Source organism: Oncorhynchus kisutch, linkage group LG11, assembly GCF_002021735.2.
Source record: "Oncorhynchus kisutch isolate 150728-3 linkage group LG11, Okis_V2, whole genome shotgun sequence".
In the NCBI taxonomy this organism is placed as follows: Eukaryota; Metazoa; Chordata; class Actinopteri; order Salmoniformes; family Salmonidae; genus Oncorhynchus; species Oncorhynchus kisutch.
In genome coordinates, this window is record NC_034184.2 from 21,085,060 (window position 1) to 21,107,429 (window position 22,370).

Here is a 22,370-nt window from a genome sequence, read left to right on the forward strand (position 1 = left end):
TCATCCTCTCTTCATGTTCTCCATGGTTGAAAGAAAAGGGAAAGTCTTCGCCTCAATAAGATTAGATAATCTCAATGTAAATCTGTGCTACCAGATAGGATTAGCCGGGATTTAAGAGAAGGTGATTCATTATATAATCAAACGGTGACGACGCTACTTTGCTGGGCCCAGTGTGTCTGAAGTCCTTCAGAACCACACATCTATGCTGATTCCCCTTGTGATATTTCTGACGGAAAGCTCTTACTGTTACAACATAACAAACAAGAATACTGAATGAATGCACCCAAATATTTTCAGCCAAAGGTGCAACAAAGGCTAGACTTAAGCCTTAATCTGCCAGACACAATCATAATAATCATCCTATGCTGTATACAGTATTTACAGGGGTCATGTATGTCAGTGCATAGTATTTATATTATTTACATGCCTATCCACAGGGGTGCTGTTTAGAATTTGGTTTTGCGAGGTGCCCCCTACAGCATGCAGCAGCCCCTCTACCTAAGTGAGCTGAATAATTGGCCCAGGAGGCTAGATCACTGCTAGGACAGAGAGGGATTAGTGTGAGTGAGGTTCCCTCTACTACTGCGCATGGTCTGTTGATGAAGCATGCAGCTGCCCTGGTTTAACCCTTCCATTTAATCCCACTAGGGGCTTAATTTAGCCAATATAAGAGGGGGCATTCCAATGTTGTAACCCAGGATATGACTAAAAATTATTAACGTGGTTGTGTAATTGAATTCTACATGATGTGACAATTGAATATAGATTTGGAAACAGCTATAATCCACTGATCATGCCAATATGTCTTACTCAACACATGCTAGAATCTCTACAGAGAAGGGATACATTCCACAAACTTGGCATTTCAATTGTATTATTTGGAGTAGTTTATTGAATACACATACCTTTAATGGGTACATTCTGTACATGGAGATAGGGATTTCCTTCAGTACTAATATATTCATATAAGTGGAATTAGTCCTGTTGATATCTAAAATAAAAAAGCATCACACAAGTTGACACATACTCTGTTGCATATGGAGAGCTTGAACAAAGTTGCAAGTTTTACTTCCTCAGACTTCACCCACCAGATCATCACAATGCTGAATAGTGTTGTTATGACATTACAGTCTGATCCATTCCATTTTCCAACACTCTCTGCTCTGGCCCACTCCCATTGCTGTCCCTGTCTGCTGAGAGCATGAGGACCATTTCAAAACAAAGAAATAATACATCTAGATAGTAGCAGCGAGTCTCAATCTGCTCCCTACCGCTTCCCCTTCTCCCTAACCCATTCAATGTTTTGCAAGAGGGTCTGGATAGGTTTTAGCAGTGTAGAGGTGGAGAATCCCAATACAGACAGAATTTTAACAGTAGCTATTTGATTATATTGCAGTGGTACTATGGCCAGAGAATATTGCACAGCATCACACCTTCCATACATTACATTTACAATGGCAGATGACGATGAGGAAGCACCACAAGGTTACCAATTCCTTTGTGTGTTTGGCACAAAGAAATTGTGCATAAACGAGGTCTAATTTTGTGTTAATTCTCTCCACGCGCCACAGCTGTGATGAGGGCGGCCCCTTTGCCACTGCCATCTTCTGATAGGACAAACTCCACGTCACACTGTGGCGCCAGAGCCTTGACCGTGTCCTTGAGGATTCTGGAAAAGCTGCACAGTTCAAGAGGTACTGTGTTAGATGTGTTGTGCTTTAAAACTCTTTAAAACTGTGCCAAAGTTTGAACTAGGGCTTAATTTTACTCCTGGCTACATGTTGCCCTTAGAGGCGGAGGGTTGATTTCCTTGCTGTGTTGCACTCTAATCTGACCGGAAATAATATCTCCCCTTCGACATAAACAACATAAACAAAACTCTGCCTCTCTGTTCAAGAATAATTATAACCCTGTTAAATCTAAATATCCCTTGCCCCTGGTGGCTACTCACTGTGGATGCAGCTTGTAGAGTGTTCCGTCCACCCCCACGGTGATGTTCATTTGGTTCAGCCCACGGTTCTCTCTGATTTTGTCGACAATGGCGGCCATTCCGGCTCCACAGAGCTGAGCCGCCCGGCGGGACACTGTACCACACACCTCCTTGACGATGATACTGTCATCACATGTGCTGTCCAGACCCAGCTGCTGCAGGATGGACCTCACCTGCAGTAGCGCCAACCGGTCACTGGGTGGAGATAGAGGAGTCACACACTTGATATTCTTGTACACCTGGGGTGTATTCACTACATTTGACATTTTAGTCCAGAGCGACTTACATTTAGTGCATTCATCTTAAGGTAGCTAGCTAGGAGAGACAACCACAAATCACAGTCATAGTAAGTAATTTTTGTTCTCAAAGTAGCTATCAGCAAAGTCAGTGCTATTAAGAAAAGACAAGCGCGAGAAACACAAGGGTAGGGGTGAGGGGTCCTGTGGGATTAATCAAGATACTTTGTGAATAGGTAAGTTTTTTAAATGTTTTCGGAAGATGGGCAGGGACTCAGAACCGAAGGAACCAAATAGAGGCATTCATAAGCAAACAGAAGCTCAAACAGAAGAACATTTTGTTACGTTTCGGGAAACCATAGTATAAATGCCTATTCATGCAACTGTAAATACTTAAGTATTCCTAACCAGCTTTAAAAGCACATGTTCAAATATTCATATTAGTAATCCTGTATCCCATGTAGATTTACATTCGATCTGTCTACTATTACAGGCCTGAGTTGCTGTACTACGTGATCATTTATACAACTCTGTACCTCTCTATTTGGGACAGGAACTTGGTCTCGAAGATGCCCCTGGTCTTCAGAGGCTCTGTGATGTGGCCTCGGAACAGAAGACCTCTCCTGGTTAGGTCGATGAGAATCTGCCTCACTATCTCCCCCAAGTACATACCACTTGTCATCTTCTCAAACCTGGGGCAACAGGATATGACATGAAATAGTCAACATGCAAAACAGCTTAAATTATTTAATATTTCACTGCGCCAATAATCTAACCAAAACATGGTCAAGCATAATTTTAATAAAGCCTTTTTAAAAGATGATGTGTTAGGGAAAATTCCCATAAGCATAATCAAGTATAATGCATATCTCTTTGCACAGTTGCAGAACTAATATTTAGCATTTATCATGTAGATACTTGTAGAACCTTGACCAAACCTGATTATGGGACAGTGTCCACAAGCATTAATTAAGCATCTCCCTTTAGCATGCTTGAATAAATAATTCACATTAGATTAGACTGAGCTATGGAAAATAAAATAATTGAATGACAATCCCTGGCACCAGGGTGTCCTGCAGTGGTACAGGAAGTGGTCAGTCAGGTCTGCATGTGTCCTCTAGAGGTACAGGAAGTAGACAGTCAGGTTTGGATGTTAACAACTTGCCTTTGTTTGCCGTTGTTCAATGACCCCTCATCTACTTCTCTGTCAAACCTGGTCCGGATGTCCTCTATGCAGTCATTCTCGCCAAAACCGCCCCACTCTGTGTTCACACACATCTGTCCCTCGTCCCCCTCCACCATCTCAATGTTCCTCATCTCCTCCATGTAGCACACATTACTCCCGGTTCCTAGGGGGCAGCATTTCACACTAAGATCATACATACGTCACTCTATAGTACAATGAAAAACTACCAGGGCTGAGAATAGGCCCTACATACCAGCAATGAGTCCTATCTCACACTTGGGGTCTTCATATGCACATGTCATCATTGTGCCCACTGTGTCATTCACCACGGCAACAATGTCAAGATCAAATTCCTACAGGAAACAAAATATTACTTTTGACCTAAACTACCGTTCAAAAGTTTGGGGTCACTTAGAAATGTCCTTGTTTTTGAAAGAAAAGCTCATTTTTGGTCCATTAAAATAACATAAAATTTGATCAGAAATACAGTGTAGACATTGTTCATGTTGTAAATGACTATTGTAGCTGGAAATGGCAGATTTTTTATGGAATACCAATATAGGCATAAAAAGGCCCATTATCAGCAACCATCACTCCTGAGTTCCAATGGCACGTTGTTTTAGCTAATCCAAGTCATTTTAAAAGGCTAATTGATCATTAGAAAACCATTTTGCAATTATGTTAGCACAGCTGAAAACTGTTATGCTGATTAAGAAAGCAATAAAACTGGCCTTTAGACTTGAGTATCTGGAGAATCAGCATTTGTGGGTTCGATTAAGGCTCAAAATGGCCAGAAACAAAGAACTTTCTTCTGAAACTTGTCAGTCTATTCTTGTTCTGAGAAATGATGGCTATTCCATGCAAGAAATTGCCAAGAAACTGAAGATCTTGTACAATGCTGTGTACTACTCCCTTCACAGAACAGCGCAAACTGGCCCTAACCAGAATAGAAAGAAGAGTGGGAGGCCCCGGTGCACTACTGAGCAAGAGGACAAGTACATTAGTGTCTAGTTTGAGAAACAGGCGCCTCACAAGTCCTCAACTGGCAGCTTCATTAAATAGTACCCGCAAAACATCAGTCTCAACGTCAACAGTGAAGAGGCAAGTCTGGGATGCTGGCCTTGAGGTGTCTGTTTCTCAAACTAGACACTCTAATGTACTTGTCCTCTTGCTCAGTTGTCCGCCAGGGCCTCCCACTCCTCTTTCTATTCTGGTTAGAGCCAGTTCTGGCTGTTCTGTGAAGGGAGTAGTAAACTGAATTGGTCCACCCACACAGACAGCGTGGTGAAGAAGGCACAGCAGTGCTTCAACCTCTGGAGGCTGAATAAATTTGGCTTGTCACCAAAAGCTTGTCACCAAAAACTTTTACAGATGCACAATCGAGAGCATCCTGTCGGGCTGTATCACCACCTGGTACAGCAACTGCTCCGCCCACAACTGTAAGGCTCTCCAGAGGGTAGTGAAGTCTGCACAACGCATCACCAGGGGCAAACTACCTGCCCTCCAGGACACCTACAACACCCGATGTCAAAGGAAGGCCATAAAGATCATCAAGGAAAACAACCACCGGAGGCACTGCCTGTTCACCCCGCTATCATCCAGAAGGTGAGGTCAGTACAGGTGCATCAAAGCAGGGACCGAAAGACTGTAAAACAGCTTCTATCTCAAGGCCATCAGACTGTTAAACAGCCACCACTAACATTGAGATGCTGCTGCCAACATTCTGACTTAACTCCAGCCACTTTAATAATGGAAAAATTTATGTAAAAAAATGTACAGTGGGGGAAAAAAGTATTTAGTCAGCCACCAATTGTGCAAGTTCTCCCACTTAAAAAGATGAGGCCTGTAATTTTCATCATAGGTACACTTCAACTATGACAGACAAAATGAGAAAAGAAATCCAGAAAATCACATTGTAGGATTTTTTATGGAATTTATTTTCAAATTATGGTGGAAAATAAGTATTTGGTCACCTACAAACAAGCAAGATTTCTGGCTCTCACAGACCTGTAACTTCTTCTTTAAGAGGCTCCTCTGTCCTCCACTCGGCACCTGTTTGAACTTGTTATCAGTATAAAAGACACCTGTCCACAACCTCAAACAGTCACACTCCAAACTCCACTATGGCCAAGACCAAAGAGCTGTCAAAGGACACCAGAAACAAAACTGTAGACCTGCACCAGGCTGGAAAGACTGAATCTGCAATAAGTAAGCAGCTTGGTTTGAAGAAATCAACTGTGGGAGCAATTATTAGGAAATAGAAGACATACAAGACCACTGATCTCCCTCGATCTGGGGCTCCACGCAAGATCTCACCCCGTGGGGTCAAAATGATCACAAGAACGGTGAGCAAAAATCACAGAACCACACGGGGGGACCTAGTGAATGACCTGCAGAGAGCTGGGACCAAAGTAACAAAGCCTACCATCAGTAACACACTACGCCGCCAGGGACTCAAATCCTACAGTGCCAGACGTGTACCCCTGCTTAAGCCAGTTCACGTCCAGGCCCGTCTGAAGTTTGCTAGAGAGCATTTGGATGATCCAGAAGAAGATTGGGAGAATGTCATATGGTCAGATGAAACCAAAATATACGTTTTTGGTAAAAACTCAACTCGTCGTGTTTGGAGGACAAAGAATGCCATACCTACTGTGAAGCATGGGGGTGGAAACATCATGCTTTGGGGCTGTTTTTCTGCAAAGGGACGAGGAAGACTGATCCGTGTAAAGGAAAGAATGAATGGGGCCATGTATCGTGAGATTGTGTTTCTGGTGTCCTTTGACAGCTCTTTGGTCTTGGCCATAGTGGAGTTTGGAGTGTGACTGTTTGAGGATGTGGACAGGTGTCTTTTATACTGATAACAAGTTCAAAGAGGTGCCATTAATACATGTAACGAGTGAAGGACAGAGGAGCCTCTTAAAGAAGAAGTTACAGGTCTGTGAGAGCCAGAAATCTTGCTTGTTTGTAGGTGACCAAATACTTATTTTCCACCATAATTTGCAAATAAATTCTTTAAAAATCCTACAATGTGATTTTCTGGATTTTTTTTCTAATTTTGTCTTTCATAGTTGAAGTGTACCTATGATGAAAATTACAGGCCTCATCTTTTTAAGTGGGAGAACTTGCATAATTGGTGGCTGACTAAATACTTTTTTGCCCCACTGTATATACTGTACTCAATACCATCTACTGCATCTTGCCTATGCCGTTCTGTACCATCACTCATTCATATATTTTTATGTACATATTCTTCATCCCTTTACACTTGTATGTATAAGGTAGTTGTTGTGAAATAGTTAGGTTAGATTACTTGTTGGTTATTACTGCATTGTCGGAACTAGAAGCACAAGCATTTCGCTACACTCGCATTAACATCTGCTAACCATGTGTATGTGACAAATAAAATTTGATTTGATTTAAAAGAAAATCTGCCGTTTCCAGCTACAATAGTCATTTACAACATGAACAATGTCTACACTGTATTTCTGATCAATTTGATGTTATTTTAATGGACAAAAAAAAATTGCTTTTCTTTCAAAAACATGGACGTTTCTAAGTCACCCCAAACTTTTGAACGGTAGTGTATATATACACTTTCATAATGGGCAATAGTATATGTTTTCCAGACTACCTATTCCAGAGAACAGTTGGTCTTGTTCCATTTCACTCACATTCCGTCTTTTGATAGCCTCTCGGAGCATTTCCACAACATCATTTCCTTCACAGTCTGTGGCTTTGAACCCTTTGGTCCAGCTAACCAAACTTCCCTGAGGAAGGAAGTATTACAATGGAGAGTGGTAAACATACTTAATCATGGAATGACTTACCCCGATTAAGCACACCGGGCATTGAAATAACTGCCATTCTTTGGCATTGAAGATGATTTCTTCATCATGACGATTGTACTTTTACCTTATCGATTCCTGTCTGTCTGCAGGGGAAAGAAAAGGTGAAACCAAGCGGGAGACGAGTATTCTTCATCCCCATGTAGTCCAGGAAATCTGAGATGCACTGGACAATGTGGTCGAACAGCTGAAACAAAGAGTTTGTCAGGCTAAGGGGTTGGGGACCTAGTTAGCAGTCAGCGGGGGGGGGGGGGGGGGGGGCTCACCTCTTCTCCTGTGCCCTGCATGATCTCCAGAGGGATGGCATAGATCTTGTTGTACATGCGGACAGACTTGCGTATTCCACTCCGGATCTTCACCACCAGCACCCGGAAGTTAGTTCCTCCCAGGTCCAACGCCAAGTACTTTCCTCGCTCTGCAATAATAAACTTTGTAATCACTTGACTTTAAATGAAACAACTTGCACCTAATGATGTGATTTTAGGCAGCAACATTTCATAAACTGTTTAGGTGATAGTACAGAATAAAGTGTAATAATGGGTTATAGCATGGTAATAACATGATAAAGTTCCGCATTATGAACAACAAGGTAAACCTTTAGATCCAGTGTATAGCAATCTGTAGCCAGTCCTCTCACCTGTCCCATCAGGTATCCTGTACACAAAGGAGGGCAGCATTTTAACAGAGGCAGTTCTGTGAGAATCCCTCCTAAGGCCTCTCTCTAGCTCCACTCTCATCTTGTCCCTGACCTGCTGGAGGTTCTCTGGACTCAGGCTGAGTAGAGCAAGAGTGTCGTTGATCTCCCTCCTCTGGGCCGCCAGCCTCTGAGCCACCGCTGTTACCATAGCAGCCCCCTTACTGCTACCACTCTCAGACAGCACAAAGCGCACATGGCACTCTGGCACCAACTGGCGCACCACCTTGTGGAGCCTCTTGGGGTACCTGGGAGGGAGAGAAAGAGAGAGCAAGACAGAGAGGGAGAGAGTTTATTGTCAGCATTCACAGGCAAAGATGAAAACTGCCACTCTGAGCAGAAACCTTCCGTGACTTATGGCTACATACTGTGGATGTGTTCTGTAGACAGTTCCGTCAACCCCAACAGTGATCCGCAAGCTCTTCAGCTTCCTGTTCTCGCGGATGCGGGTGAGGATGGCAGCCAGCGCGGCGGCGCAGAGGTTAGCTGACCTGAAGGACACGATGGTGGAGACATGTTGGACGGCAAGGCAATCATCTGCTGAGGGAGACAGGCCGAGCTCCGTAAGGATTTCCCTGGTGTTCTTCAGCCCGTCTTTGTACCTGGAAGTATAGTCCTGACATAGTTATCACAGTGTAACATACATTACCCTGAATAATGTCTGAAAATTAGTACAAATAAATGAAATACAATATATTTATAGTGTGAGCATTAAGACTCATGGAAAATGCTCTTACTGTTCAATTAAAGTGATGTGTTTGGTCTGAAATTTCCCTTTGGTGCGTAGAGCATCGGAAACTCTGCCATCAAACAGTAGTCCCTTCTTGGCCATCTTTAACAGAATGAGTCTCACCAACTCCCCCATGTACATCCCACTCACCATCTTCTCAAACCTGCCAGAGCAACACACTAGTGTTAACAGTCTTTATTTACATTCCTATTCCATCAATTGTAAATAAAGGGAAACCATATCTTTGGTTTACTCAGAATTTTTACAATGATATCTAATACTTAATGTATTTCCAATATGGTTGGTTATGGATTTTGGTGCTTACAGTTGCTTCCCTGGGTTGGTGGAGGCAGCATCAATCTCTCGGTCAAAGTGTGTAATGAAGTCATCGAGTGTCCCATCATCCCCAAAGGCTCCCCACTCTGTGTTGATGCACATCCTGCCCTCGTCTCCCTCCACCAGGTCAATGTGTCTCAGCTCCTCCATGTAACAAGCATTAGTACCTGTGCCTGAGATTACATAGCGATGGTGAGAAAGACTATTTGTAGGCTAATAATACTGACAATGAAACAACCATTCTGAATGAAGGATGCAAATTAATATCAGGCTGACCTATGATGACCCCCACTTCACAACGCTGGTCATCATAGCCACAGGTCATCATGGTTCCCACTGTGTCATTAACAAGGGCCAGGACATCCACATTGATTCCCTATAAACAGTGTTGGCTGGTGTTTTAATTGACAAATTCCTTTTTTATATATACTGTAGTATATACAGAAATGCAAGAAAAAAATGAACTGAGTGATAATAAGTAGTGAATAAGATCTCTTAATACCCCGACTCTATCAATGGCCTGTCTCAAGGATTGCACCACATTGGTCCCCAGGACTCCTCTGGCCTTGTAGTTCTTTGACCATGACAACAGCACTCCCTGAAACAGGTTTTGATTGTTGAAAGAAAGCAAGGATTACACTCTGAATAGATAATCACACAATGAACAAGTTTGTCACACCTACTGTTACATCATATGAAAGTGGCTTGCACCTGCAGGTAGCTGGTTTTAACTGATAATCCATTGGAGCCCATCTGATATTTTTGGAGTGATAATAAAATGGGAATCATATCTTAATGTGAGTATCTAGAGTAAAGAGACATCTAATCAATAAACTAGGCTGTAGTGTTAATTATAAACTGGGTGGTTCGAGGCCTGAATGCTGATTGGCTGACAGCCGTGGTATATCAGACCATATACCACGGGTATGACAAAATGTTTATTTTTACTGCTCTAATTACGTTGGTAAACAGTTTATAGCCTAGTGGTTAGAGTGTTGGGCCAGTAACTGAAAGGTTGCTAGATCGAATCCCCGAGCTGACAAGGTAAAAATCTGTCATTCTGCCCCTGAACAAGGCAGTTAACCCACTGTCCCTAAGCCATCATTGTAAATAAGAATTTGTTCTTAACTGACTTGCCTAGTTAAATATATATATATATATATATAATTTTTAAAAATTTAAAATCAAATTAAAAGAATGTATATAAAAAAAGATATGTATAATAGCAATATAGCACCTCTGGGGTTTGTGGTATATGGCCAATATACCAGGGCTAAGAGCTGTATCCAGGCACTCCCCGTTGCGTCGTGCTTAAGAACAGCCCTTAGCCGTGGTATACTGGCCATATACCACACCCTCTCGTGGCATATTGCATAAATACCTCATCTATTTTGGACTGTCCACAAGGGAAAGAGAAGGTGAAGCCCAAAGCTTTCCTCTTCTGGTTGATGTGCTTCTTTTGCAGGAAGTCTTTCAGAGACTCTGCAACATGATCAAACATCTGTAAAAGAGACAGGGTTGGACAGATTACTTACAACATGTAATCTGTGACTAATTACAGTAATGTAATCTGATTACTCTAAATGAGTAAAGTACTCTGATTCCTTCTGAATTACTTCCTAGATTTGCCATGCAGTATTGGCCTCCTTTATGCTGTAGACCTATTAGTTCTCTCGAACTCTGCCCACAGAACTGCCCAGCACCATTGGGAAAATGATAGCTCAGATGCCTGCTGCATCTTCTTGATGAAATGGCATCCCTGCTGAAAGATCAGCTTCCCTGTCAAGCTCCATAATCATTATTTGATTGTATATTTATAGGCGTAGATCTGTGTGCAAAGAGAGACAGGTAGATGTTAGTGTACTTGTTTCCACTGAAACTAGAGATTCAACTAAGAAAACAGCTGATTTGTCATGTCCGTCATCACAGTGCTTGGGAAATGAACAGAATGGAGCTGTGTTGACTAACCAAAAATGTCCAGACACAAAGATGCTGATGAAATGTGTGATGATTCAGTTCTCAGAAAGTGGGGGTCTGACTTTTCTGGTTAAAAAAGTATCTGTGGGAAGCCAACCAATGACAGAAAATTTGGCAATTTGGACATTTCAAATAGATTAGAACAGAAGGGAAAAGCTTCCATTCTCAGTGAAAGGTGACTTCCGAGCTGTATGGCTCAGACTTCAGGAGTCTTATGGCTTGGGGGTAGAAGCTGTTAAGAAGCATTTTGGACCTAGATTTGGCGCTTCGGTACCGTTTGCCATGCGGTAGCAGAGATAACAGTCTATGACTAGGGTGGCTGGAGTCTTTGACAATTTTTAGGGCCTTCCTCTGACACTGCCTGGTATAGGAGATCCTGGATGGCAGGAAGCTTGGCCCAAGTGATGTACTGGGCCGTAAGCACTACCCTCTGTAGTGCCTTGCTGTTGGAGACTGAGCAGTTGCCATACCAGGCGGTGACACAACCAGTCAGGATGCTCTCGATGGTGAAGCTGTAGAACTTTTTGAGGATCTGAGGACCCATGCCAAACCTTTTCAGTCTCCTGAGGGGGAATAGGCTTTGTCGTGCCCCTCTTCACAACTGCCTTGGTGTGTTTGGACCATGATAGTTTGTTGGTGATGTGGACACCAAGGAACTTGAAGCTCTCAACCTGCTCCACTACAGCCCCATCGATGAGAATAGGGGTGTGCTCTGTCCTCATTTTCCTGTAGCCCACAATCATCTCCTTTGTTTGATCATGTTGAGGGTGAGGTTGTTAACCTGGCACCACATGGCCAGGTCTCTGACCTTCTCCCTATATGCTGTCTCATCGTTGATCAGGCTGTTGTGTCATCAGCAAACTTGTTGGAGGTGTTGGAGTCCTGCCTGGCCATGCAGTCATGAGTGAACAGGGAGGACAGGAGGGGACTGAGCACACACCCCGAGGGGCCCCTGTGTTGAGGAGCAGCATGGCAAATGTGTTGTTACCTACCCTTACCACCTGGGGGCGGCCCGTCGAAAAGTCCAGGATCCACTTGTAGAGGGAGGTGTTTAGTTCCAGGGCGCTTGTTGATGAGCTTTGAGGGCACTATGGTGTTGAACGCTGAGCTGTAGTCAATGAATAGCATTCTCACATAGGTGTTCCTTTTGTCCAAGTGGGAAAGAGCAGTGTTGAGTGAAATAGAGATTGCATCATCTGTGGATCTGTTGGGGTGGTATCTAAATTGGAGTGGGTCTAGGGTTTTTGGGATAATGATGTTGATGTGAGCCATGACCAGCCTTTCAAAGCACTTCATGGCTACAGATGTGAGTGCTACGGGTTGGTAGTCATTTAGGCAGGTTACCTTAGTGTTCTTGGGCACAAGGAAAATGGTGAAGCAAGTTGATATTACAGACTCAGTCAGGAACGGGTTGAAAATGTCAGTGAAGTCACTTGCCAGTTGGTCAGCGCATGTCCTGGTAATCCGTCTGGCCCTGCGGCCTTGTGAATGTTGATCTGTTCACATCGGCTACGGAGAGTGTGAACACACAGTCGTCCGGAACAGCTGATGCTCTCATGCATGTTTCAGTGTTACTTGCCTCGAAGCAAGCATAGAAGAAATTTAGCTCGTCTGGTAGGCTTTTGTCAATGGGCAGCTCGCGGCTGTGCTTCCCTTTTCTAGTCCGTAATAGTTTGCAAGCCCTGCCACAGTCGACGAGCATCGGAGCCGGTGTAGTACGATTCAATCTCAGTCCTGTATTGACGCTTTGCCTGTTTGATAGTTCGTTGGAGGGCATAGTGGGCTTTCTTATAAGCTTCCGGGTTAGAGTCCCGCTCCTTGAAAGCGGCAGCTCTACCCATTAGCTCAGTGCGGATGTTGCCTGTAATCCATGGCTTCTGGTTGGGGTATGTACATATGGTCACTGTGGGGGTGATGTCATCGATGCACTTACTGATGAAGCCAGTGACTGATGTGGTGTACTCCTCAATGCCATCGAAGAATCCAGGAACATATTCCAGTCTGTCCTAGCAAAACAGTCCTTTAGCTTAGCATCTGCTTCATCTGACCACTTTCTTATTGACCGAGTCACTGGTGCTTCCTGCTTTAGTTTTTGCTTGTAAGCAGGAATCAGGAGGATAGAATTGTGGTCAGATTTGCCAAATGGAGGGTGAGCGAGAGCTTTGTACGCATCTCTGTGTGTGGAGTAAAGGTGGTCTAGAGTTTTTTCCCCCTCTGGTTGCACAAGTAACATGCTGGAAGAAATTATTTAAAACGGATTTAAGTTCCCTGCATTAAAGTACCCGGCAACTAGGAGCGCCGCCTCTGGATGAGTATTTTCTTGTTTGCTTATGGCCGTATACAGGTCATTTAGTGTGGTCTTAGTGCCAGCATCAGTTTGTGGTGGCAAATAAACAGCTACGAAGAATATAGATGAAAACTCTCTTGGTAAATAGTGTGGTCTACAGGTTATCATGAGATACTCTACCTCATGCGAGCAAAACCTTGAGATTTCCTTAGATTTTGTGCACCAGCTGTTGTTTACAAATATACATAGACTGCACCCCTTGTCTTACAGGAGGCAGCTGTTCTATCTTTAAAAAGAAAAGGGGAGCCACACACTCTAGGGCCTCTAATGCAATTTAATAACCTAATATTTAACGTTTCAACAGACAAGCTGTCTTCATCAGGTTATAATGACAAACACGGGTCACTAGTTTATATAGTGTCAAAGGACACACACAGGTGTCTGTAATCATGGCTTGATGGTTAATTTTTAGATATAAAAATACACAAAAAAACATGAATGATAGCATACGATCATAGATAAAATTTGGCTACATAGGCCTACAAAGCTGTTATATCTTGCCAATGGACCGAAAACCCAGCTAGCTGTATGTTATCCATGTCGTCTTTCAGCCACGACTCAGTGACACATAAGATATTACAGTTTTTAATGTCCCGTTGGTAGGTTAGTCTTGATCGTAGCTCATCCATTTTGTTATCCAATGATTGCATGTTGGCAAATAGGACTGATGGTAAAGGTGTATTATTCACTCGCCGTTGGATCCTTACAAGGCACCCTGACCTACGTCCCGATATCTCCGTCTCTTCTTCATGCGAATGGCGGGGATTTGGGCCTTGTCAGGTGTCTGAAGTACATCCATAGCGTCTGACTTGTTTGTCCAGTACGAGGTGAGTAATCGCTGTCCTGATATCCAGAAGCTATTTTCAGTCATAAGAGACGGTGGCAGAAACATTATGTACAAAATAAGTTTTAAAAAAACACAAAAAAATATGTAAAATACACATAATAGCACAATTGGTTAGGAGCCCGTAAAAGCGGCAGCCATCTCCCCTGGCGCCATCAAATGTAATCATATTGATTAAAGAGGTTTACGCTATTTTAGCTGAACAGTGTACCACTTACCTTTAAAAAAGTAACAGTATATTATAATACATTTCTGATTTTTTTAAAATTACAGTACATTACTGTATTACTGTAATATGTGCTTTACTGTAAAGAAGTGCTTTCTTTACAGTAATGCATTGTTAAACCAAAGTTTATTTGAAATGTATGGTTACATACTGTACTTTTTTTTTACAGTAACTTACAGGTAACTGGCTGCCAGTAAATTACCATAATTTATTATATCTTTTTTACTTTTTTTTAAACAGTGCAGGTTTGAACGATTCCCATTTTTAAACAGTTTATGTCTGTCTGTATAACAACATCTCCTGTCATTCTACCAGGGTTGGTTATTTTCTAAATGTAATCCATTACATTTACAATCCATGTAATGGATTACATAATCCATTACATTTACATTTAAATCAGTAACGTAACGTTTCGATTACCCAAACTCAGTAACGTAATCTGATTATATTCAGTTACTTTTAGATTACTTTCCTATAAAAAAAAGGCATTAGAAGAAGACAAAAATGTACGTTCCCAATTGAACGACATCTATTGCAGGAAAAATCCATGTTAAAGGTTACATAGCTGGCCATATATGGATGTTACATTTTACTTTATGGTTTGGTTATGTAGGCTTCTTCTAACCCATCGCTTTCTACTACATATAATAATACAATTAAATTATATCTTTACATTAAAAACCAAAGACTATCAGATTTCCAGTCATTCTAATAAAATGTCATACCCCTTGATCTTCAAGAATAGGACTTGGAAATATGTAAGTATAGATTAGCCAAATTGTTTTACCTGAGCATAACTCCAAAATGAAGGACTCAGTCCTACTGGCTACTAAAATAAAAAATAAATGCTGTGCTCATGGAATGGCATGACTACTGAAAAGTGCTATTTACATGTGAAAAGTGATTGTCATATGCTTTATTTGCTATAGTCCTATTGTTTACCTTTTTGTGACACTTTGATATCTTGATAATATGCAGCTGTTTCAAGGGCAAATCCACAGATGAATCAATAACAAAACGTTAAGTTGATCAAAAGTATCTGGTCTCCCATCCAGGACCAACCCTGTTTAGCTTCAGAGCAGCAAGCCTGCAGTGGGATGCAGGGTGGTATACTGCTGGTATACTTAAACGTGCGCCTCTTTTCAATGCTGATTTGAATGTCTTTGAGAAAAGTGTCAAAGATTTTTTCGCAAACCTTTCTGAAATTCTGTAATCCATTACATCTAACAGATTAAATGTAATCCGTTACTCCCCAACCCTGCATTCTACTCACCTCAGTCCCTCTACCGTTCAGGAGTTCCTCTGGGATAGGGTATGTCTCACTCTCCATCTCCACCCTTCTCTTCCCGTTCTCTGACACCTTCACTTGGAGCACTTTAAACTTGGAGCCGCCCAGATCTAAAGCCAGGAACTCTCCCTTCTCTGTGGAGACAACACAATATTAACGTTGACTGACCACCTGTTCATAAAACAGCACTACACCTCCTGTCAAATAAAACTGAATGTATTAAGATGAAAATATCAAATAAAAAGACATGATTAACATGTTGTTACATACACTACATGACCAAGAAGTATGTGGACACCGCATCTCATTCCAAAAAATCATGGGCTTGGAGTTGGTCCCCCTTTGCTGCTATAACAGTCTCCACTCTTCTGGAAAGGCTTTCTACTAGATGTTGGAACATTTCTGAAGGGACTTTCTTCCATTCAGCCACAAGAGTATTAGTGAGGTCGACACACTAATGTTGGGCGATTAGATCTGGCTTGCTGTCAGCGTTCCAATTCATCCCAAAGGTGTTTGATGGGGTTCAGGTCAGGGCTCTGTGCAGGCCAATCAAGTTCATCCACACCGATCCCGACAAACCATTTCTTTAATTTGTGCACGGGGAATTGTCATGCTGAAACAGGAAAGGGCCTTCCCCAAACTGTTTCCACAAAGTTGGAAGCAGAGAACCATCTAGAATGTCATTGTATGCTGTAGCGTTAAAAATGTCCCTCACTGGAATGAAGGGGCCTAGCCCGAAACATGAAAAACAATACCCAGACCATTATTCGTCCTCCAAAAGGCTTTACAGTTGGCACTATGCATCCGTGGAGGTAGCATTCTCCGGGCATCCGCCAAACCCAGATTTATCTGTCGGACTGCCAGATGGGGAAGTGTCATTCATCACTTCAGAGAACGCGTTTCCACTGCACCAGATTCCAATGGCGGCGAGCTTTACACCACTCCAGTCGATGCTTGGCATTGCGCATGGTGAACTTAGGCTTGTGTGCAGCTGCTCAGCCATGGAAACCCATTCCATGAAGCTCCCGACAAACAGTTATTGTGCTGACGTTGTTTCCAGAGGCAGCTTGGAACATGGTAGTGAGTAGGTTTTGAAACACAGGACAGATTATTTTTACGCGTTACGTGCTTCAGTACTTGGCCGTCCCGTTCTGTGAGCTTGTGTGGACTACCACATCGCGGCTGAGACGTTGTTGCTCCTAGACTTTTCCACTTCACAATAACACTTACAGTTGACCGGGGCAGCTTTAGCAGGATAGAAATTTGACAAACCGAGTTGGAGGTGGCATCCTATAACGGTGCCACGTTGAAAGTCACTGAGCTCTTCAGTAACGCCATTCTACTGCAAATGTTTCTCTATGGAGATTGCATGGCTGTGTGCTTGATTTGTTATACCTATCAATAACGGGTGTGGCTGAAATAGCCGAATCTACTCATTTGAAGGGGTGTCTAGAGTACATACTTTTGTATACAGTGCATTTGGAAAGTATTCAGGCCCCAAGACTTTCTCCACATTTTGTTACGTTACAGCCTTAATGGATTAAATCAAAATAAAGAATCCTCATCAATCTACACACAATACCATGCTGACATTTTTTTGTGCAAATTAATTAAACATAAAAAACTGAAATACCTTATTTATATGTATACAGACTCTGCTATGAGACTCAAAATAGTGCTCGGGTGCATCCTGTTTCCATTGAACATCCTTGATATGTTTCTACAACTTGATTGGAGTCCCCCTGTGGTAAATTCAATTGATTGGACATGATTTGGAAGGGCACACGAGACAGGATTGTGTCGAGGCTAAACTGAGCAATCGGTGGAGAAGGGCCTTGGTCAGGGAGGTGACCAAGAACCCGATGGTCACTCTGACAGAGCTCAAGAGTTCCTCTGTGGAGATCTGTGAATCTTCCAGAAGGACAACCATCTCTGCAGCATTCCACCGAATCAGGCCTTTATGGTAGAGTGGACAGACGGAAGCTAGTCCTCAGTAAAAGGCACATGGCAGGAGTTTACCAACAGGCATCTAAGGGACTCTCAGACCATGAGAAACAAGATTCTCTGGTCTGATGAAACCAAGAATGAACTCTTTGGCCTGAATGCCAAGCGTCATGTCTGGAGGAAATCTGGCACCATCCCTACGGTGAAGCATGGTGGTGGCAGCGTCATGCTGTGGGGATGTTTGTCAGAGGCAGGAACTGGGAGACTAGTCAGGATCGAGGGAAAGATGAACGGAGCAGTACAGCGAGAGTACAGCGAGATCCTTGATGAAAACCTTGTCCAGAGTGCTCAGGACCTCAAACTGGGACAAAGATTCACCTTCCAACAGGACAACAACCCTCAGCCACGCAGGAGTGGCTTCGGGACAAGTCTCTGAATGTCCTTGAGTGGCCCAGCCAGAGCCCAGACTTGAACCCGATCAAACATCTCTGGAGAGACCTGAAAATAGCTGTCCAGACACGCTCCCCATCCAACCTGACAGAGCTTGAGAGGATCTGCAGAGAAGATTGGGAGAAACTCCAAATACAGGTGTGCCAAGCTTGTAGCATCATACCCAAGAAAACTTGAGGCTGTAATCTCTGTCAAAGGTGATTCAAAAAAGTACTGAGTAAAGGGTGTGAATACTTGTGCAAATGTGACATTTTCGTTTTAAATTTGTTACATTTGTAAAAATGTCTAAAAACCTGTTTTGCTTTGTCATTAAAGGGGTATTGTGGGTAGATTGAGGGGAAAAATGTTTTATTCAATTTTAGAATAAGGCTGTAAATGTGGAAAAGGCAAAGGGGTCTGGATACTTTCCAAATGCACTGTATATGGTGTCAGACAGACAAAAGCAGTAGTTTCACTAATTAATGTCATCAGTGACATGTCAGCACCTGATCCATCGGGGGTTGAGAGGACATGTGTGGGCAGCATCTTGACCGCGGCTGTAGCGTTGCTTTCACTGGACAGTCCTTTTTCCATCCCTGCACGAAAGCGAGCTGAAATGTCCACTAACTGGTCATCGGAGAGACGCATGGCATACAGGAACCTGTCCACCTGGTGGGGGTGGGGGGGGGCAAAGAGTAGGAGAGTCACTGTGCAACTGATCTTTAGCCAAATAACTGACAAAGAACCTACCTATAGAATGACTTGACTACATCCAAGGCCAAACATAAATATTGTAAAGTTAGCCTTGCAAGTGTGAATGATTCAGAATGATGCCTGAAACAACTCCTATAATCCAAAATCAAATCTGTTCCATGCTTTCTCAGAGGCCCATCTGTGTAAAAAAATAAAAAGTTGTCTTCTAGTTTCCTGTATCCACACTTCAAACAAAACCAAACAAACAGTTTAATACAGAGCATGAGAAGAAAGAGTTTTAAAAAAAGAGGCTAAGACACATGGGATTTAACTGTTACTAATGCGGTGGGAAAGGAATTGAATGCAATATTTTGGTTTTAAATGATCATGCCAAAGTCATTAATTATGGGGATAGTTTTCATCCCGAATACGGATTCAGCCCCTGATGACAACCACACAGCTGACTACTTGAAAGTAAAACATGGAATATAATACATTAAACTCTTTACATACAGTGCATTCAGAAAGTATTCAGACCCCTTCATTTTTAACACATTTTGTTACATTACAGCCTTATTCTAAAATGGATTAAATAGTTTTCCCCAAATCTACCCATAATGATAAAGCAAAAACAGGTTTAGACATTTTTGCAAATGTATAAAATATGACATTTACATAAGTATTCAGACCCTTTACTCTGTACTTTCTTGAAGCACCTTGGGCAGCGATTACTACCTCGAGTCTTCTTGGGTATGCGCTACAAGCTTGGCACACTTGTTTTTGTGGAGTTTCTCCCATTATTTTCTGCAGATCGTCTCAAGCTGTCAGGTTGGATGGGAAATATCGCTGCACAGATAATTTAAGGTCTCTCCAGAGATGTTTGATCGGGTTCAAGTCCGGGCCACTCAAGGACACACTCGTGCGTTGTCTGGGCTGTGTGCTTAGGGTCATTGTCCTGTTGGAAGGTGAACCGTCACCCCAGTCTGAGGTCCCTTTCATCAAGGATCTCTCCATACTTTGCTCCGTTCATCTTTCCCTCAATCATGACTAGTCTCCCAGTCCCTGCTGCTGAAAAACATCCCCACAGCATGATGCTACCACCACCATGGTTTACCGTAGAGATGGTATTGGCCAGGTGATGAGCGGTGCTTGATTTCCTCCATATGTGTGCCTTGACACAATCCTGTCTCAGAGTTCTATGGACAATTCCTTTGACCTCATGGCTTGGTTTTTGCTCTGCCATGCATTGTCAACTGTGGAACCTTATATAGACAGGTGTGCGCCTTTCCAAATCATGTTCAATCAATTGAACTTTCCACAGGTGTACTCCAATCAAGTTGTAAAAACATCTCAAGGATGATCAATGTAAACAGGATGTACCTGAGCTCCATTTCAAGTCTCATAGCAAAGGGTCTGAATACTTGTGTAAATAAGGTATTTACATATTTTATACATTTGCAAACATTTCTAAAAACCTGTTTTCGCTTTGTCATTATGGGGTATTGTGTGTGGATTTATGATGAAAACAATGCATTTAATCAATTTTAGAATAAGGCTGTAACATAACAAAATGTGGAAAAAGTGAAGGGGTCTGAATACTTTACGAATGCACTGCATATCTAAAGCTGTGATGACAAATCCCTTTCCAATGAACATGGTTTCAGAGGACAAGGTCCCCTTTTGTCTTGCAATCCCTACTATCTATCCATGGAAATGAGTAATGCAACAAGAAGGTTAATCATTCCTTAGGCAACATTGTGAAATAAATGTAGCCCCATTAAGCCACCACACCAGCCAGGATTTCATACCTGAATGAAGGGCCTCCTCATCAAAAGGCTTCAACTGACTCAAACAGACATTTCACATGCAGGCATAAATTAAATACATTTAGAGTAATCCTGTAGACTGCAGTAAATACTGCTATGAACTATTTGGAAACTCCAGCAAATATTTAATTTCTACAAACTAACATTTTAGCCAAATATTTCTCTCTAGAAACTGTAAACCATCCTTTGCTCTGTAATTCACAAACAAGTTGGAGAAAATACAAAAAAGGTCATCCTGCCCATGCATTACACACAACTGACATGATTACAGTATCACCAAATTCTGTATTTCTATAGTAACTAGGCTACTTACAGTATGTATACATAACCATAACAAACAACCTTCTGATCAAATACAACACTTGACATCTCAGAAATGTCTCACCTTCTTGATTTGGTCCTCCTGCAGCTTGGAGAAATAGAAAGAGAGCAAGTGCACCGCAAACATCTTCACTTCTGTTACCTGTAAGTTATATCCTGCAACTAATGTCTCTGCTCAAAGCAATACAAGCTGAATCAGAACAATCTCATAGATATTATCAGTTTTCCTCTCTTGAAGCTGTCCAGTTTCAATCCTTGAGCTTGTTGCTCTCTGTCCCCTCAGCTCCAATATGAGTGCGGTATGAGTGTTTTTTTTCTCCCTCAGTGATTGTTTTCCACCTCTCCCTGACTTTGCGAGTTAAGCCATAGCCAGCCCTTCCATTGGCTCAATACTTAATAGCCTAGCCCTAGCTCTCTCTCTTACTGGTCTACTTCTTGGATCTCTCCTAGCAATGCCTTGGCTCAGTTCCAAAGTTCACTTTCCTTTGGAACCATGAGGTCTTTTACCATTTCTAATTCAAAAGACAACAATAGAAATGGAAACCTAGATCAATATATCAAGGCCATGTTTTTCTAATGGGTACCTTGGTTGGAAGATCCAGGGTTATATTAGGCCCAGTATAAGGGTGCTCACTGGTTCCATTAATAACTATTCAGAAGGTTGAAACGTCATCATCATATCCAAACTTCTAAACAACAGCTTCAATCAGTTCACAAATATTGAGATTCTTTTGTAACAAATTAGTAAATAATGAAATTCTGGCCCCATTCCCACTCCCACTTAGTCTGGCAAACACCTAACTCTCAAAGTCCTCAAAGTCTGGAATGTCTTTTTGATGTTGTTGGACTCTGCACAATGTGTTGATAATGAAGGGGGCTAATTGTCTCTTCGTCTTTTTCACTCAAACCCCCAAAGCCACACACAGCCCCCAAGTGTCACCCCCTTCCATTACAACAGTTGGATTTTCAAATCCTAACAAGAGGTCTCAACCCCCAAGCCACAAAATACATGAGTGAATCAATCAAACCTGTCGTACAATTTCTGAGAATATTGCATTAACTAACTGCCTCCCTTCCAGACCAGTGTGGCCACAACTCTCCATGCACTGAATCAGGTGGGTCGTGTCAACCAGGCTAACTCCCAGTGGCTGTTTTGTTTTGAAAGTGGCTAAAACTGATCCCAGTGGAGAGAATGCTTTGAAAGCAGCACATGGCCTGAAAGTGTCTCATGACCTTTGTCACATGGGCTATGAAATGTTCATGACACAATTAAGGTGTTATAAGCAGTGTCAAAAGGCAAGAAAATCATTGTCATGACATATCTTATAACCATTTAACATTTGTTGATACGTTAAGAAGCTGTATGACAGGTCTACAACATTGTCGTTACAGAGTAAGGGGTCAAATTATTGCAGAGACATTCGCCACCTTATGTCTCACATCAAATGAATACAAAAG

The 22,370-nt window shown here is 42.4% G+C and overlaps 1 protein-coding gene across 1 annotated transcript; it reads right to left on the bottom strand.

Annotated features, from left to right (window-relative positions):
- Positions 1-863: 863 nt before the first annotated feature.
- Positions 864-21,235, bottom strand: hkdc1 (hexokinase domain containing 1). Its single transcript, XM_031835439.1, has 18 exons — positions 20,977-21,235; positions 18,579-18,741; positions 15,685-15,833; positions 10,399-10,518; positions 9,520-9,615; positions 9,294-9,393; positions 9,007-9,190; positions 8,689-8,844; positions 8,320-8,553; positions 7,895-8,199; positions 7,524-7,672; positions 7,325-7,444; positions 7,084-7,179; positions 3,666-3,765; positions 3,392-3,575; positions 2,763-2,918; positions 1,952-2,185; positions 864-1,678 (listed from the first exon to the last, which is right to left on the bottom strand). The coding sequence occupies exons 1-18, from the start codon at positions 21,037-21,039 to the stop codon at positions 1,549-1,551; spliced, it is 2,739 nt and encodes a 912-aa protein (XP_031691299.1). The 5' UTR covers positions 21,040-21,235; the 3' UTR covers positions 864-1,548.
- Between the last annotated feature and the right edge of the window lie 1,135 nt (positions 21,236-22,370).

Excerpts from the sequence above, each read along its gene's own strand:
- hkdc1 (XM_031835439.1), bottom strand. The coding sequence starts at position 21,039 with ATGTTTGCGGTGCACTTGCTCTCTTTCTATTTCTCCAAGCTGCAGGAG. Across the intron at positions 15,834-18,578 it reads CTCAACCCCCGATGGATCAG|AGAAGGGAGAGTTCCTGGCT; the intron begins GTGCTGACATGT and ends TTGTCTCCACAG. Across the intron at positions 9,394-9,519 it reads AGGCCATTGATAGAGTCGGG|GGAATCAATGTGGATGTCCT; the intron begins GTATTAAGAGAT and ends CACTGTTTATAG.